The sequence below is a fragment of the Vidua chalybeata genome, chromosome Z (genome assembly GCF_026979565.1).
Source record: "Vidua chalybeata isolate OUT-0048 chromosome Z, bVidCha1 merged haplotype, whole genome shotgun sequence".
Lineage (NCBI taxonomy): Eukaryota > Metazoa > Chordata > Aves > Passeriformes > Viduidae > Vidua > Vidua chalybeata.
In genome coordinates, this window is record NC_071570.1 from 75,737,436 (window position 1) to 75,753,803 (window position 16,368).

A 16,368-nucleotide genomic window follows, 5' to 3' on the forward strand; every position below is an offset into this window, starting at 1 on the left:
TCAATATCAATACCGGTGTTAATATCAATATCAATACCGGTGCCAATATCAATATCAATACCGGTGTCAATATCAATATCAATACCCGTGTCAATATCAATACCGGTGTTAATATCAATATCAATACCGGTGTCAATATCAATATCAATACCCGTGTCAATATCAATACCGGTGCCAATATCAATATCAATACCGGTGCCAATATCAATATCAATACCCGTGTCAATATCAATACCGGTGCCAATATCAATATCAATACCGGTGTCAATATCAATATCAATACCGGTGCCGTTGCCGGTCCGGCAGCAGGGCCGGGCCCTGAGGCACCGCGGTCACGTGTGAGGGGGGGGACGAGCACGTGACCGCATGGGCGGGGCGCGGGGCGGGCCGCGCAGACGCAGTGGCGCTCCGGCGGCGGCAGGGGCGGGGCGCGGGCGGGGCCGCGCAGGCGCGGTGGCGCGGGGCGGCCGGCAGGGGGCGGACGCGGGCCGGCGCTGCCGCCGCCATGAGCAAGGGCCCGGGCCCGGGCCCGGGGCCGCAGCCGGGGCCGCAGCCGCAGCCCCTCCGCCACGGCGACCCCGCCGAGCCGGGGCCCGGCGCCCCCGGCGGGCTCTTCGCGTGGCTGCGCGGGCGCTGCCTGGGCCGCGGGGCCGCCGTGGACCCGGCGCGGGACACGTTCGGCGCCATGACCGGGCTGTACGGCGCTATCCAGCCCGCCGACTCCGTGTCCCTCAGCACCCGCACGCACGGCGCCGTCTTCAACCTCGAGTACTCGCCCGACGGGTAGGTGTGCCGGGGTCCCCGCCGCGGTGTGCCCTGGCCGCCGGGGCGCGGGGCCCGTCCCGGCGGCCGGGTGACATCGCCGTCGGCAGCGGCAGCGCCCCGGGCTCTGCTGTCCGCGCCGCGGGCGCGTACCTGCCCGAGCTGCCCTGCTCCGCTCCTCCCCGCTCACCGGCGTGCGGCAGGAGGGGAGCGGCGGGGACGGCGCTGCTGGCAGTGCCCGGCTGCGGCTGCTGCCGGGGCTGATAGATCTGTGCTTTGCAAGGTTTTAGTGAAAAAAACAAACACCCCGCTGCTTTGCAAAAGGGCAAATAGGTACTGCAGATAAGCCTTTGGCTCAGTGTTACCTTTGCTGTCTCAGAAGCCCTGGAAGGTGTGGGCAGAGGGCCCGGGTGGCACGCCAGGCTGGAGGGCAAAACCCAGCACAAACGCGGAGTTTTCTGTTCTGCTCCCTGCAGCTCCGTGCTGACCGTGGCCTGCGAACAGACTGAAGTCCTGCTCTTCGACCCAATATCTTCAAAGCACATCAAGACTCTCTCTGAAGCTCACGAAGACTGTGTAAATAACATCAGGTGGGTCAGGAGGGACCTTTTGACACAACGCAGCCTGTACCTAGGCGTTGTAGTTTAAATCTCACTCTGCCACTGTCTTGGGATAGAGCTGGAAATAGCAAGAGCGTGACTCTGAATCCATCGCTGTTTTTATCATGTAGTATTCTTCCTTTTAAATTCAGGGCTTTTAAGTTGTTCTGGTTCTGGGAATAGATTTTGAGGTGTGAATTTAAGGTATCTTCTAGCAATACTGCAGCTGCTCTTCACTCAGATTTTCAAAGCAAAAAAATCTCCAAAACCCCAAAACAACTCTAAAACCCCAAAACAACAACCAACTACAAAGCCACAAAAAACTTCAAACAAGAACTAAACCCAAACAAAAAAGCCCAAGAAAACTGCAGAAAATTCCAAGTGTTTTCTCTCAGAAGAGCCAAATATGATGTGGGGTGCCGTGTCCCTCAGATAAGCTGATGCTGTCCACAAGCTGGTGGTCCTTTTTACAAAAGACCGTTGTTTTACATCAGCTGGACATGTGTCATTAAGGCTGGATTAAAAGGTGTGTCTGTGTGACACAAGGGAACTGAACTGTGTTCTGCACACAGTTTCTACAGCATTGCTTGGAGCCTTGCTCAGGTTAACGAGCAGGATTTCAGTCACTGCAGCACTGCAGAAGTTCCTTGTGGTCGGCACCAAAACTGTTTACTATTTGCCAGGAGTTTGGTAGTTGGTTGTTGTTGCCTGTTTTGTGTGGTGCAGCTCTGGGCTGCAAGGATTTTTACTGTGTGGTTTTTGGATGGGTGTCTTGTTCCTTTTACCTCAGGTAGGGCTTTTCTTAACTGAGTGCCTCCATGGAATGAATTCCACACGTGAGCCAGCGTGCCCTGTCCTTGTGAAACTGAAGGCATGCCTGAGTTCCAGTGCTGCCCACCTTTGGTCTGCACACTGCACAACCCAGTGCGTTCATTTTCTCACTGAACCAAGTAACTTGTGTCGGTGTGTGCTCAAACAGGGCCTGGTCTTCACTCGGTGTTTTTGGGAAGCCTGACGTTTGGGTCTGTAAGCTCTCGACTCTGTCTGTTCAGTTCCTTTCCTAGCTGTGCCGCTCCCAGCCCCAGCGAGCTGAGTGCCGTGCGGAGGGGCAGCAGACCGAGTTGGCGCGGGGGTCCTGTCTGAGCATGTGCTCCCCTGGCGGCGTGGCTCTCGCGCGGCTGGCGGTTCCTTAGCACACAAACCCCCCGAGGAGCCCCAAACCGCGCCGCGCCTCTGCGCTCGCTCGTGTGCTGCTACAGGGGCCCCGCTGGTTGATGCCCAGCGGCCGTGCTGGCAGCGGAGCTGCGGGGGCACGAGCCCTGCGGCGAGTTCGGGGGCGCTGTGTCCGTGGCTCTCTCCTGGCTCCGCGTCGGCCGGCCGTGCTGAGCGCGCTCCCCCCCGCAGGTTCCTGGACAACCGGCTGTTCGCCACCTGCTCCGACGACACCACCATCGCGCTCTGGGACCTGCGGAAGCTCAACGCCAAAGTGTGCACGCTGCACGGCCACACCAGCTGGGTCAAGAACATCGAGTACGACACCAACACCCGGCTGCTGGTCACCTCGGGCTTCGACGGCAACGTCATCATCTGGGACACCAACAGGTACGCGGCTGTGCTGCCCCGTGGGCTGCTGCGGCACAGCGGGACGGGTATGGTGGGACAGGTACAGCGGGGCAGGGACAGCAGGATGGGTACAGCAGGATGGGTACAGTGGGACGGGCACAGTGGGACAGATACAATGGCACAGGTACATACACCAGGACAGGTACAGTGGCACAGGTAGAGCAGCACAGGCACACTGGGACAGGCACACTGGGACAGGTACAACGGGACAGGTACGGTGGCACAGGCACACCAGGACAGGTACAGCAGCACAGGCACACTGGCACAGGTACAGCGGGACAGGTACACCAGGACAGGTACAGTGGCACAGATACAATGGCACAGACACATACACCAGGACAGGTACACCGCCACAGGTACACCAGGACAGGTACACCAGGCCTTCTGCCAGGAGGCGCATCCTGCCTCCCAGAGTGCGGCTGCAGCGTGTTCTGGAACAAGGCCGAGTTCACAGCCCGTACCAGGAGCTTGCTTTGCCTCTCTGGCCATAGTGAATGGCTAGCAAGGAGCTTCTCGTGCTGCTGTGCCAGGACATACTCCTTCCTTTCCTTCCTTTCCTTCCTTTCCTTCCTTCCTTCCTTTCCTTCCTTTCCTTTCCTTTCCTTCCTTTCCTTCCTTTCCTTCCTTTCCTTCCTTTCCTTCCTTTCCTTCCTTTCCTTCCTTTCCTTCCCTCCCTCCCTTCCTTCCCTCCTTCCCTTCCTCCCTCCTTCCCTTCCTCCCCCCCTTCCCTTCCCTTCCTTCTGAACTTCCTTTCCTTCTGAACTTCCTTCCAAACTTGCTTCCTTCCAGAGAAGGTTCTGTCCTCACTGCTGGAGTTGTGGGAAGATGTCACTTCTCCCGTTCCATTAAAAAGCAGGATAAAGACAGCGCTTGAATAAAGGTTTTGGGGTGAACGCAGGGAATGATGCTGGACCCTTGTGGACACAATCAGGGCCTTGGGATGGCGCTGACCACTGCCCCTGCCGTGCTTGTCTTGCTGTCCAGGTGCACAGAGGACGGGTGTCCCCACAAGAAGTTCTTTCACACCCGTTTTCTGATGAGAATGAGGCTGACACCAGACTGTTCCAAAATGCTGATCTCCACCTCCTCCGGTTACCTTCTGATTTTGCACGACCTTGACCTGAACAAGTCCTTAGAGGTTGGCAGCTACCCGATTTTACGAGCCAGGAGGACCACGTCGAGCTCAGGTGAATGCTGGTGAGGCGTGGCAGGTCCTGTGCTGTGGGGTGTGCTGCGGGGCGCTCCTGGCCGGCAGCCCACGTGTGCTGGGCTACCTGTGGGCTCATCTGTCTGCTGTGTTTGCAGACATAACGTCGTCAGGCTCCTCTGGGCCTCGAGCTGTGGGTTCACCCTGTCACCAGAACAACTCAGGGCCGCCCTCGGAGAAAACCTTGTCACGGCCCTCCCAGCGAGAAGGTAGGAAAAGAACACTGAACAAAAAGATAAATGAAAAAAATCCCAGACTTCGATTGACTGTATCCAGAAGAGGCCAGGGTACAACAGTGAAGCACTGATATTTTGTCCTGTGGTTTTTAAAGAATGCTGTTGCTGAGGCTTCTATAAAACCAATAAAATCTCATTGCACACCAAAGCCCAGGGATCTAATCAGGTTTTATGTCTCAGAAATCTGGTAAAAGTAAAGATCTGTATTTTATGTCAATACATTGCTGTTGCATAGAGGTACTCCCTTTTCCTTGTGTTTTCCTGTGAACATAGTTTGTGTGAATGATCTTTTAGGGGAAAATCCAGTGAATCCGTGTGAATTTGGCCAATGGGTGAATACTTTGTGCATCCCTTGCAATTTCAAAGAAATATAATGTTGATTTTTAGCTACTCATGGTTGTGAGATGCTGAAGCACACTGCTGAGAGGAGGCTTACCTAGGTGCCAGGGAGTGATTTACCTGGGGGTGAAGGGAAGAAGGGAGATCAGCTGCAAGCTGAGCAAGTGTTGGGAGGAATTTGGACAGCACATCATACAAGTTTGGGAATCAGCAATTCTTATAAAAACCTCAATCTTTAGATTTTGCTGTAATACTAACGAAGAGCGTAAGTGTGGAAGGTTAATGTAGTTGTCAGTGTGGTGGGTTCAGTGCAGGTCTTGGCACTCAGATTTTGTAAAAGGGAGCTGTTTGAAGTGAGGATTGAGCCCGTGGGTGTTGGTTCAGGGTTCCTGTGAACCTCTGAGTTTCCCTGTCCTGATGGTGAGGCCTGTCCTGTGCAGCTGCCACAGGTGTGACCCCATTTCAGCAGCAGGACTGGTGAGAGAGGTGAAAGTCTTTGTGTGGATTTCACTGAGACTCACAGCTAATTCCCTTGCAGGGGGATCACCTAGAAATAGCCTTGAGGTGTTAACACCAGAGGTTCCTGGAGAAAGAGACCGTGGGAACTGCATCACGTCGCTGCAGCTGCACCCCAAGGGCTGGGCCACGCTGCTGCGCTGCTCCAGCAACACAGATGACCAGGAGGTAACACATTACCTCGTCTTCTGCTTTAAAATATGTGCTTTTGGGTTCGTTTTTTTTTTCTCTTTTAAATAATCTTCCTGGTAGAACCTGCTTCAAGCCTTTTCCTTGATGCAGGAAGTCGTAAGACCAGCTAAGACAGTTCAGCTGCAGGCTGCAGATTCTGCTCCTCTAACTTGACCAACAGTAGAGAACAGCACTGGACCAATAAGAAATGTTTTAGTTACTTGGATTGCTGACATAAATCGAGGTTCATTTGGTTTTGGTGGGATTTTTTTCTTTTGTCTCTCTGTATTTATTTGGGATTTTTTTTGTTGTTGTTGAAGAAAGTCACCCTTTGTAATGGTAACCCATGTAGAGGACTGAGTGGAAGCTTAGCAGATTGCTTATAAATTTTAAATTTTAATGCTGGTTCTGCAACAATCAAACTGCTATGCAGCACAGAATTTTTGTGACATGTAAAATGTTACATTGGGTCAGTTGGTACTGATGATTGACTGAATTATAATTTCTCTTAGTCCTAGAGTCTGTTTTACTCTGTTTTATTAATATTCATTGGTACTTTTTGTGTGGTGGTTATTTCAGAAGGATGCATGAAACAGAGCTAGGAATGCTTGTCTTGGAGCTGAAGTGGAATCAGCAAGCTATAAACTTTGTCATTGATATCTTTTCTTTTACATTTGTTCTGAGATTAAATAATGAAATGACAGGGATCCTTAATGTGTCCCACAAATGACAAACTGGCTGTAGAGCTGTTCATAACCTTCCTTCAAAAATCTGTTATCTGCTTGCTTCAAGATTCCGTTCCTTTTGAAGTCAAAGGCATAAAATGCCAGTGAGTTACAGTCAGCTGAATCTCATTTTATAGATTTAATTTAAATATTTACTAAATTAGAGCAGGTGCGTGGCCAAAGGATTAGGCTTTGCTCTCTGCAGATGAAACCTAGATTGGAAAGATTATATCCAGCGCCCGTGTAATCAGAAGAGCAGCTGTGATGCTGGGCAGCTGCTTTGCTTGGGTGGCTCACAGGGAGGGAGGTGCTGAGGCCGTGGCCTGCTCTGGGTGCTCCTTGGGGAGCAGGTCAGCAGGAGCACCGCCCTCCTGTGCCTTCACCTGTTCACACGAGCTGCTGTCACCTGTAGAGGTGCGGGGGGAGGGGGGGGGAAATGTGTGTTTGCAGTGCTTTACTTCTCTTTCAGTGTCCCTTTCTCTGCCTCTCCCTTTAGTGGACTTGTGTCTATGAATTCCAGGAAGGAGCCCCGGTGCGCCCCGTGTCCCCGCGCTGCTCCCTGCGCCTGACGCACTGCATCGAGGAGGCCAACGTGGGCCGGGGCTACATCAAGGAGCTCTGCTTCAGCCCCGACGGCCGCATGATCTCGTCCCCGCACGTCTTCGGCATCCGCCTGCTGGGCTTCGACGCGCACTGCAGCGAGCTGGTGGACTGCCTGCCGCGGGAGGCCAGCCCCCTGCGCGAGATCCGCTCGCTCTACTCCCACAACGACGTGGTGCTCACCACCAAGTTCTCCCCCACGCACTGTCAGATCGCCTCGGGGTGCCTTAGCGGACACGTCTCCCTCTACCAGCCAAAGTTCTAGGCACGGCGGCGGCCCCTGTGGATGGACCTTTGTGGGTTTTTACTCCGGCTGAGTGGAATTGTGCTCTCTCCAACACCTCTGAGTCCGGAGGCGGTCGCGGCTGCCGCGCTCTCGGGACGTGCTGTGGAAGGATTTTTCAGGCCAGCGCCGTGCGGATCTTGGTCCTGCAGCCGTGAGCCCGGCCCCGCCAGCAGACCTCTGCTCCTGCTGATCCTGTGCCATCGGGCTGCTGTCCTGCTGTGTTTGTACCCTGATACTTGATTGTTTCCTTCAGCGCAGCTCCCGTGGGCTGTTTGGAGCAGCACAGAGGGGCAGGGTGCCCAGGTACCTCCTGTCGCAGAGGAGCTGGACTGCCTCACCTCTGCTTCCTCTTCTGTCACTGAAGCAACTCTGTGGTGATTAGTAGATATGGACTGCTTGTCTACATAAGCAACACGGTTAGTTACTCTCACCAAAAAAAAAAAAAAAAAAAAAATAGAAAAAGGAATTTTGCTTTCATTTCTATGTTAATGTGGTTGTCATTGGCTAGAAAAGTAAGTCCCAGTGTGGCTTAGGCTGGCAGGGACCACTGGAGGCCACCCAGGCCCCCCCCTGCACAGGCAGGCTCCCCTTGAGCCCACCACTCAGCACCAGGGGGGAGCCTGGCCCGAGGATCCCGCTGGGTTGGTGCAGCAGGGCAGCTCTGGCCCCTCCTCTGCCAGGTGTCTGTTGGGGGGGCTGTCCACATCCTCCCACACCTGAATCATGGTGGCTTTTTGCTGATGTTTGGGTGTTTCCCACCTGGCTGTTTTTCCACACTCACACCTGGCCTGCACTCTAGCTGTGGGAGAAATTCATTTGGAGGTGTCCCTAGCATCGCCAGGTGAGCCTTTCTTCACATGTGCTGTCAGTTTGGGAGGGGATTAAAAGCAAACCTGTCGACACTGGGATCTACCTGGATCTAACCAGGCTTATCATCAGGTGTGGAACACTGTAGTGCTCAGCTGGTCAGAGGGTCTGGACGGAAAGCTGTGTGAGGAGCAGCTGAGATCATTTGGTTTGTTCAGCTTTGAGGAGTCTGAGATGAGATCTCATGGTGCTCTTGAACATCCTCCTGTGGGGCAGTGGAGGGCCAGCTCCCATCTCTGCTCCCTGTGACAGGGACAGGAGCCAGGGCAGCCCAGGCTGGAGAGCAGGAAAGGCTCTTCTTCCCCAGAAGCTGCTGGCACTGCCCAGGCTCCCCAGGGAATGGGCACGGCCCCGGGGCTGCCAGAGCTCCAGGAGAGCTTGGGCAGCGCTCCAGGGATGCCCAGGGGGATTTGGGGGGGTCTGTGCAGGGCAGGGCTGGCACTGGGTGATCCTGTGGGTCCCGTCCAGCTCAGGGCATTCTGTGGTTCTGTGGTCACACCCAGAGTATGAATGGCAGACTTCAGCCCTCGAGTTAATAGAGCTAACCTTGTAAATGCACAGGTATTATACATCCATATCAGTTGATAAAATTCTCATCACTTACATGTTCCAAGATGAGGGTTTTTTAGTCTTTCACTGACGTTTTGCAGACTAGTCACACACTTAGTTCAGCAGGGAACTTTACCTGAAAGGACTGTCACCTGCTGATGTTCAGGTACACTCTGGCTCAGCAGAGCACCCTTGTTCAAAGCTGACTCTTACAAAGCCTTTTGCAAAATGTATTTGGGGATAAAGACAACATTTATGGACGTGAGAGAGCTGGAAAGGTAAGCCTGAGGACCCTCCTGTAGCTTTATGTGGGTAGTATACCCTGGTGTTGGTGCAGAAATCATTGAAACCTAAGCCTCCTCTGCATGACGAGAGAAGAAAATCCCAAGTTTCCTCTTTTGGAGAATTTCTTTGGTAATATGAAGCCTTCAGTTTTGTGTGTTAGGTACTCTGGGGGCAAACACCCCTTCTGCTGGCCTGAGCCTGCACGTGGGGCAGGTGTGTCTGCTGGGCTGTGAAAGCACTCAGTGTTTCCCTTGGCTGTGGTTCAACGCCCTGGGAGTGAAGTGTGCAGGGAACTTGGGGACAGCAATGGGATACAGGATTTTTATGCAAAGGAAGAGCTACAAGGAGTTTGTATGGGCCAAGCTGTTTGGGGGGAAAAAAAAAAAACAACAGGTCCTGCCCAGGACTACAGCAGCTTTTCCCCAAGCATTTGCTGTCCCACTGCCAGGCTACTGTTTTCTCACCCTATTTAGTGTTTTACTACACATCATGGAAGGGACTGCAGGGACACTTGAGAGAACTTTGGGGTTCTCACGGGCTTGCACAGTGTTTGTTTTGGAGGTGAAGGAGCACCCACAGGACCGAGGTGGTTCTTGGGTGGGTCTGTCTGTCTGTTTCCAAGGCTGTTTTTGTTTTTCCTGTCAGAACCTCCTCAGACTGGTGGATCCCTAGTGACTGTAACGCTATGCCTGTGAATATGCACTGAGTGTTACCTTTTTAATTCTACCTCATGATACGCTGTGTTTTACACCAGTATTGTGCTGAGCTTTGGACACTCACCTTGTACAGAGGACCATTACCCCGAAGTGACAGATGTGTGACAGGTGTGTCACCACTCCTTGATAGCACCTGTGCTTGGCTGACAGGCCCTGCCTGGCTCCGGGACCGACAGCTCACCTGGTGGAGGGGTTTGGTCACCTTGATGCTTTTGTAGCGTGTCCAACAGATGCATAAAATGACAGAATCAGTACATGTATGCTGTAGAAATGTTACTTAGTTTTTCTGATGACATTTGTAATAAGTTTGAATTAGAGTAAGTAGGTAGTCTTAGATTTTGGTCATTCGATTGATTACTCCTTTTCAACAAACTTGGAAGTTTTCCATGAAGGCTTTACCATGTTTTACCTGTGAAGTTCACTTCTCAGTGGCTTACAGCTGACATGCCTCACGGTCATGTGGTGGTGCAAGTGTTTTCAGTTCTCTCTCAGTAGCATTACTGAAACAATGAAGTTATGTGTTGGTGAGCTTTGGGTTATTTCTAGGTAGTCAAACAAACAAACAAAAAATGTTTATCTTCTAGTTGTGTTTCAAAAGTTGAATGCTCGACCTCGAGAAGTATAAAAAACTGTGAAACAACTGTAAGGGAACATTTCCAAGGGAGATGGACTGTGCTGGCAGAGGGGAGGGGTGGCTCACACCAGGGGAGTCTGTGACCTGGTGGGGCAGCACTGGATGAATTCCGCGGCGTTTCTCGCGGGGCCAGAGCTCGGTGGCTGCCGAGTACGCGGCGTTGTCGGTGGTTCCACACCGAGAGCTCGCGGGAGAACGGCGCCCGGCGGCGGAGCCCGGCAGCCGCGGAGCCCCGCGGGGAGGTGGCGGGGTCGGGGCAGGTTCTGCTCTGTCCCAGCCCGGGGTCGGGGCAGGTTCTGCTCTGTCCCAGCCCGGGGTCGGGGCTGGTTCTGCTCTGTCCCAGTCCGGGGTCGGGGCTGGTTCTGCTCTGTCCCAGGGCGGGGTCGGGGCTGGTTCTGCTCTGTCCCAGGGCGGGGTCGGGGCAGGTTCTGCTCTGTCCCAGCCCGGGGTCGGGGCAGGTTCTGCTCTGTCCCAGCCCGGGGTCGGGGCAGGTTCTGCTCTGTCCCAGTCCGGGGTCGGGGCAGGTTCTGCTCTGTCCCAGCCCGGGGTCGGGGCAGGTTCTGCTCTGTCCCAGCCCGGGGTCGGGGCAGGTTCTGCTCTGTCCCAGGGCAGGGTCGGGGCAGGTTCTGCTCTGTCCCAGCCCGGGGTCGGGGCAGGTTCTGCTCTGTCCCAGGGCAGGGTCGGGGCAGGTTCTGCTCTGTCCCAGGGCAGGGTCGGGGCAGGTTCTGCTCTGTCCCAGCCCGGGGGTGCTGTGCAGTGCCCGGGGAGGCACCGCGCGGGGCTGCTGCTCCTGGCTCACGCAGGGACGGCACCGCCGCACCATGGGGATAGAGGAAAAGCACAGCGGTGCCCCCCCTCACACACACACACACGATTGTTTGCACTCGTGGAGTCTTGGGGTAAGGACAGCTCGATGCCTACTACCAGAATTAGAATGTAAACGTCCGTTTTTTTCGGGGAGGGGGGGATGGGTCTTGGTTAATTTAGTGGGGTTTGTTTCCGTTTGTGTTGTGATTTTTATTTGGGTAGCACTGATGTGGAGAAGGTTCTGACATCGTAATACATGGGTCTGTTGCTCTAGGACATAAAAACTCTTAGAAAAAAATAAATACACTTGCCAAATGAAAGCTTTCAAAAATGTAGTTTACAAGACTGTAAAAAGTTGGAGAGAAAGGAAGAAGTCAACGACCCATCATGTTTTTAACCTGCAGGAAACAGAAACTTCTCATTGGCTGATCTTAGTTAAAGGTGCATTTTCTAAAGCACTAAATATCCTCAGTTAAGTATAAGGTTTTTAATACAGAAACAAATTGTGCATGTAGAGTATTTTGAAATACCTGAGATTTCATAGTAAAAACTGTAGCCTTTTAATACCGTATATGAAGTATCAGAACTGCTTTGGAAGTATTGTACTTACAGCCGTACAGTAACTTACTATTTGTGGACAGTTTCTCTTGCTTGCATAATAAACATTTAATAATTCACTGAATTGAAATGCATTTTATTTATGTTAAAATGAGCCATGCTGACTCTTGCCCGTCCCCTAAAATTAAGAGAAGAAACACTTCCAAGTGCTTAGATGCTGCCACTCACAAGTGTGTGTGTCACAGTAGTGCTTTTACATTAAGTTTTTCTGAATAATTGACTCTGAACTTCTGACCCACAGCTCCACTATTTCATTTTTGCTGGGGTAGCTGGGCACTGACCAGCTCTGAGCCTTTGCCAAACTCTCACCCTCGACACTTTGGTTTCCCTGACATTACAGGAGTACATAACATCTTCCACAGAGAAACAGGATGCAGATTTTTTTTTATTCCATCAAGGAGAGATTACAAAAAAAAAAAAGGTACACCGGTAAAATCAGATTCTGCCAGTAACAAACATCCAGTAAACATTTTATTTAGATGGAGATAATCACCACTGGGATACAGGAACTCGTGCTTGTGCCCACCCACTGCTGTCTCTGAAGCTCGGGACTGTATGATTACAACACACTGATTAGGATCAATTTCGGAAGACAGTTTTAGCAAATGGAAAACTCAAATTCAGAAAAGCAATAGCCCCTTCCAAGACTTAAGACAAGACTAAATTCAAAGCAGTTTCTGAAAGCTTTGCTGCTCCCCATCATCCACAGTGTTTTGGTTTATATGTGAATGTATAGTTTAATTAAAGAGGAAGCCCTCAGGGAGATTCAAACACTTTTCGTAGGGACCCTCATCTAAATCAGGGTTGTGCTCGCTCTTCTGTCCCTGTATCTAAAGCCTCAAGTCTTCTCTCTCTCACCTCCCGTGTCTGTGAGACACAGGTTTCTGTCAGTCCTTTTCAATGTCTGCCTACAGAAGTCCTGAAACACGTCTCCAAGCACTCCACCTTTCCTGCCTCCCTGCTTCCAAGGTCATCTTTGGCTTCTCATCTCCTCTATACCTACAGACCTCCACTGAAGCAGGTAACCCAGGACTCTCACCTTGCCTGTGCCACCCTTGTGTTGCAGAACCCTTAACAGAACACACCAAGCAGGCAGAACCCCGAGTTTTGGGTACAAACATCTCGTGATTGGTAATTCCACAGAGGGAGCTGAGTAAAGACAAGACGTGGCAGTGCAAGAAGCCGTGTGTGAAGTGCTTGACCAGCTGCAGGAGCTGGAGTGTCCTGTGAGCCTTACAGACAGGGACACCTCCCTGATCCTGTAGCTGGCGGCAACAGAAAAAGCAGCAATTAAAAAATAAAAAAGTCCTCAGAAGAAGCAGAACAAAGTCCATGTTTTTTAACGAGGAAGGACACTTTAAAGCTTTAGTGAGTTTGCTGTCCCATTCCTTCCACTTTTCCCTTTTCCCAGGAAGGCACACGTACAAACACGCACACATACACACACGGAGGTCCAGCCTGGGCTGAGGTCAGTGCCACGGCTGGAGGACACGGTCACCACAGGCCGCACCTGCGGCGGCTGCAGCAGCTGAGGTGCAGCTGGGAGCTCTGCACCTCAGTCATCCCCTTCTGAACGTGTCCTTTGAGCTTTACACAACGAGGACCCCAAAACATCTGAAAATGCAGTTCCAAAATCGAGGCTGGGAAGATGATCAGGCAATGGAATTGTTTTTCTTCAGCTCCTCCTTGATTCTCATGTTCTAAACATGGGCAGTGGAGTGCACCCCATCACAGAGCCTAACACAATTCTAGGAGTGATACAGACTACTTTTCCTTCCTCTTTTACACCTTGTATTTGTCTGGTAGCTCTGTTATGGGTAAACTCACCTGCCGGCAAAGGAATACTTTAAGAAGTTCATCATAATTGCACCAAGGTTTAAATGCATCACCATTCACCCCATAAATACGGAAAGCTGGGAGGAATTACCTGTCACACGCACAGGCACTGCTCCCTGGGACGCTGAGTGCTGACGCCCCACGAGCAGGACGGGGTCACAGCAGCTTCAGCAGGAACTCGTAGGTGGCGTTGATGATCCCCCAGGACAGCACAGAGCGGTGGTAGTTCAGGTGGGCTCCTCTGAACAGGTGCATCACCTTCCTGTCGCGTTCCAGCCAGATCTTCACCAACACTTTGGAGAAGGACTGAAATTCGCCACCAATCTGAGCTTGCATGCGAGTCTTTACGACATTCACAGGGAAGAACAAGAAGCCCAGCACGGCGCCCAGCAGCCCCCCGCAGATGAAGTCGTTGACCAGGTGAGAGCTGTACGAGGTGGCCTCGGGCAGACACTGCTTGATGGGCCCCCGCAGCCCGAAGAAGAGCACGTTGCTGGGCCCGTTCCGGAGCAGAATAGGCACCAGTCCCCGGTAATACTCCCGCATCCCGTAGGCCTTCAGCACCTTGAAAGCCTGGTAAGTGTTTGTGAACTTGTCGTGGTGCCTGTAGTCCTGCAGCAGCGTCTGCACGCGCTCGAAGGGCGTGAGCACGGCCTCGGTGGTGCCGGCCAGCGCGGCCGCCGCGCTGCGCGTCAGCAGCTCGGGGGCGCGGGCCTGGCTGAGCAGCAGCGCCGAGAAATCCTCGTAGAGGCCGAACATGAGGGCCAGCGTGGTGGTCTTCTGCACCAGCGGGGGCAGGATGCCGCGGTAGAGCGTGCGCAGCCCGTCGCGGCGCAGCTGGCGCACGGCGTCGCGCGCGCGCAGCCCGTACAGCTGCTGCCGGAACAGCACCTTCTGGATGGGGAAGGTCACCGCGATGTTGGTGAAGGCCGCGCACAGCCCGCACACGTAGTGCTTGCCCGAGGAGCCCGCCGCCTCCTCGGGGGCGGCCGGAGCCATGGCGCCGCCGCAGACGGCCGTGGCTGCCCCGCGGCCGCTACTGCGTCAGCCGGCCACAAACGGCCCCCGGGGCCCGGGGGGAACGGCAGCCCACAGCCACGCCTGACAGCTCTGGTGCCATTTCTGCCCACGGTCCAGGCCTCCAGGAAAAGCGGCACTTCTTCCCCTCCCGCGCTGCTCCGAATTTAAACAGGAATAGATTTCCCCTGGAATTACGAATTCCAGCAGTGAAAGGCTGGGCCTCACACTGACAAAACACTGTGCGGACGAACAGAAGAGAGGCTGCCCAAAAACCTATAAGAAAACCAAAACCAAACCAAGCACGTGCAGCAGCGTCACAAAACCCGATCCTCGCGCTCTGCCTCTCCCTGTGGCACAAACCACACCTTTGGGGATGCACAGATGCCACACGGGTTTTTGACTTCAGTGACGCCGTGCAGGAATTCTGTGCGAGTCCCAGCCCACTGCCGTGCAGCCTCCTCTGCACAGCCCCCACGCCCGACGTCCACGTCCTGCTGAGGCGTTTCACGAGTCGAATTCAGCCAGGCCCAGGGCCCCGAAGGATGTGGACAGAGGCAGCTGGACCAGACAGTCTGGAGGAGGACTGCAGGGACCTTTACCTGGCAAACCCTGCTGGACAGAAGAATGGGATTATTTATTTAACTGTTATGAAAAGGTGCTTCTGCAGGTGCCCAAATCACCGCTCAGCCGGAGCAAGGTGTGCCACAGCCGTGCGAGGCCGTGGGTGTTCCTGAGCCTCAAATTCCCCCCCCAGCACCTGCAGCACACGAGAGGCCCCAGGATCTGGAGGGGCCTTTGGGGACAACAGCCCTGCCTGGCACGAGGAGCGACTGAAAGGAGGAGGGGAGAAAGAAAGGGGGAAGGAAAGGGAAAGGAGCTGGGAGAAAAGGGAGGAGCAAAGGGAGGGCAGAAAAGGGCGGGGGGGAGAAAGGCAGAGAAAGGACGGGGGAGAAGAGCGGGAGCGCCGATTGCTCCCGAGGCTCCCGCTGCCTTTGACGCGAGCAGCGTCCCCGTCCCCTGGGAAGCGCCGCGCTCCGGAGGCAGGAGCAGCGTCCCGGAAGGCTCCGGCGGGGCCTCCCCGCTCCGGGCCGCGGCGGCCGGAGCCCCGCGCTGCCCGCGCACCGCCGGGGCCGCGCCCGCCCCGGGCCTCCCGACCGCCCCCCGGCACCGTGTCCTGCCCCGCGGCGCCGCGCCCGCACGCCCCGCGCCGCCCGGCGGGATCCCAGCTCCGCCAGCAGGGCCCAAGGTCAGCCCGGCGGCGGCCGCGGCGCGGCCGGGCCCAGGGAACCGCGACTGCCGCTCCCCCGGCGCCTGCGCGGCCGCGCAGAGCCCGCGGCGGGCGGGCGGGACGCACCTGCGGGCGGCGCTGCCATGGCGGGAGCGGAGCGGAGCGCACCGGGAGCGCACCGGGGCCTCACCGGGGCCTCACCGGGGCCGCACCGGCAGCGGGAGCGCGGCGCCACAAGCGCCCGGCCCGGCGCGGCCTCGCGCCGCTCTCTGACGTCACCGCGCCGCCGTGTGACGCCACCGCGCCGCCGCACGGGGCGGGGCCGGCGGAGGGCGCGCGGACCCGGCGGCGTCAACCAGCCGCGCGCCACAGGCCACGCCTCCAGGCGCGTCCGCCAATCAGGCGGCGATGTTCGTCTAGCCACGCCCCCGAGGGCGGGGCGGCGACGAGTGAGTGGCGGCGGCAGCGCGGGCGGGAACGGCCTGAGGGAGCTCCGGACAGGAGAGCTCCGGGACAGGAGAGCTCCGGACAGGAGAGCTCCGGGACAGCTCCGGGACAGGAGAGCTCCGGGACAGGAGAGCTCCGGACAGGAGAGCTCCGGACAGGAGAGCTCCGGGACAGCTCCGGGACAGGAGAGCTCCGGGACAGGAGAGCTCCGGGACAGCTCCGGGACAGGAGAGCTCCGGGACAGGAGAGCTCCGGACAGGAGAGCTCCGGACAGGAGAGCTCCGGGACAGCTCCGGG

General features: G+C 55.1%; 2 protein-coding genes across 5 annotated transcripts; one reads left to right on the forward strand and one right to left on the reverse strand.

Annotated features, from left to right (window-relative positions):
- The first annotated feature begins 505 nt into the window (after positions 1-505).
- DCAF10 (DDB1 and CUL4 associated factor 10) lies at positions 506-7,515 on the forward strand. Its single transcript, XM_053931417.1, has 7 exons — positions 506-783; positions 1,239-1,352; positions 2,766-2,963; positions 3,969-4,171; positions 4,290-4,400; positions 5,305-5,450; positions 6,675-7,515. Exons 1-7 carry the CDS (start codon positions 506-508, stop codon positions 7,041-7,043), a joined length of 1,419 nt encoding a protein of 472 aa, XP_053787392.1. The 3' UTR covers positions 7,044-7,515.
- Positions 7,516-9,811: 2,296 nt separating this feature from the next.
- SLC25A51 (solute carrier family 25 member 51) lies at positions 9,812-15,888 on the reverse strand. Of its 4 annotated transcripts, none has more exons than XR_008428445.1 (3): positions 15,751-15,888; positions 13,468-15,005; positions 9,812-9,981 (listed from the first exon to the last, which is right to left on the reverse strand). XR_008428445.1 is itself a non-coding variant. In XM_053931420.1 (3 exons), the coding sequence occupies exon 3, from the start codon at positions 14,373-14,375 to the stop codon at positions 13,533-13,535; it is 843 nt and encodes a 280-aa protein (XP_053787395.1). In that variant the 5' UTR covers positions 14,376-14,669; positions 14,762-15,005; positions 15,751-15,888; the 3' UTR covers positions 11,908-13,532. The 4 variants fall into 4 exon arrangements, 3 of the variants coding, with proteins under 3 accessions (XP_053787395.1, XP_053787393.1, XP_053787394.1); XM_053931420.1 differs by lacking the exon at positions 9,812-9,981 and having other exon boundaries at positions 11,908-14,669; positions 14,762-15,005; XM_053931418.1 differs by lacking the exon at positions 9,812-9,981 and having other exon boundaries at positions 11,908-15,008.
- Positions 15,889-16,368: the final 480 nt, after the last annotated feature.

Coding starts and splice junctions, on each gene's coding strand:
- SLC25A51 (XM_053931420.1), bottom strand. CDS start 14,375: ATGGCTCCGGCCGCCCCCGAGGAGGCGGCGGGCTCCTCGGGCAAGCAC.
- DCAF10 (XM_053931417.1), top strand. CDS start 506: ATGAGCAAGGGCCCGGGCCCGGGCCCGGGGCCGCAGCCGGGGCCGCAG. Junction 784..1,238: donor CTCGAGTACTCGCCCGACGG/GTAGGTGTGCCG, acceptor TGCTCCCTGCAG/CTCCGTGCTGACCGTGGCCT. Junction 5,451..6,674: donor GCAACACAGATGACCAGGAG/GTAACACATTAC, acceptor CTCTCCCTTTAG/TGGACTTGTGTCTATGAATT.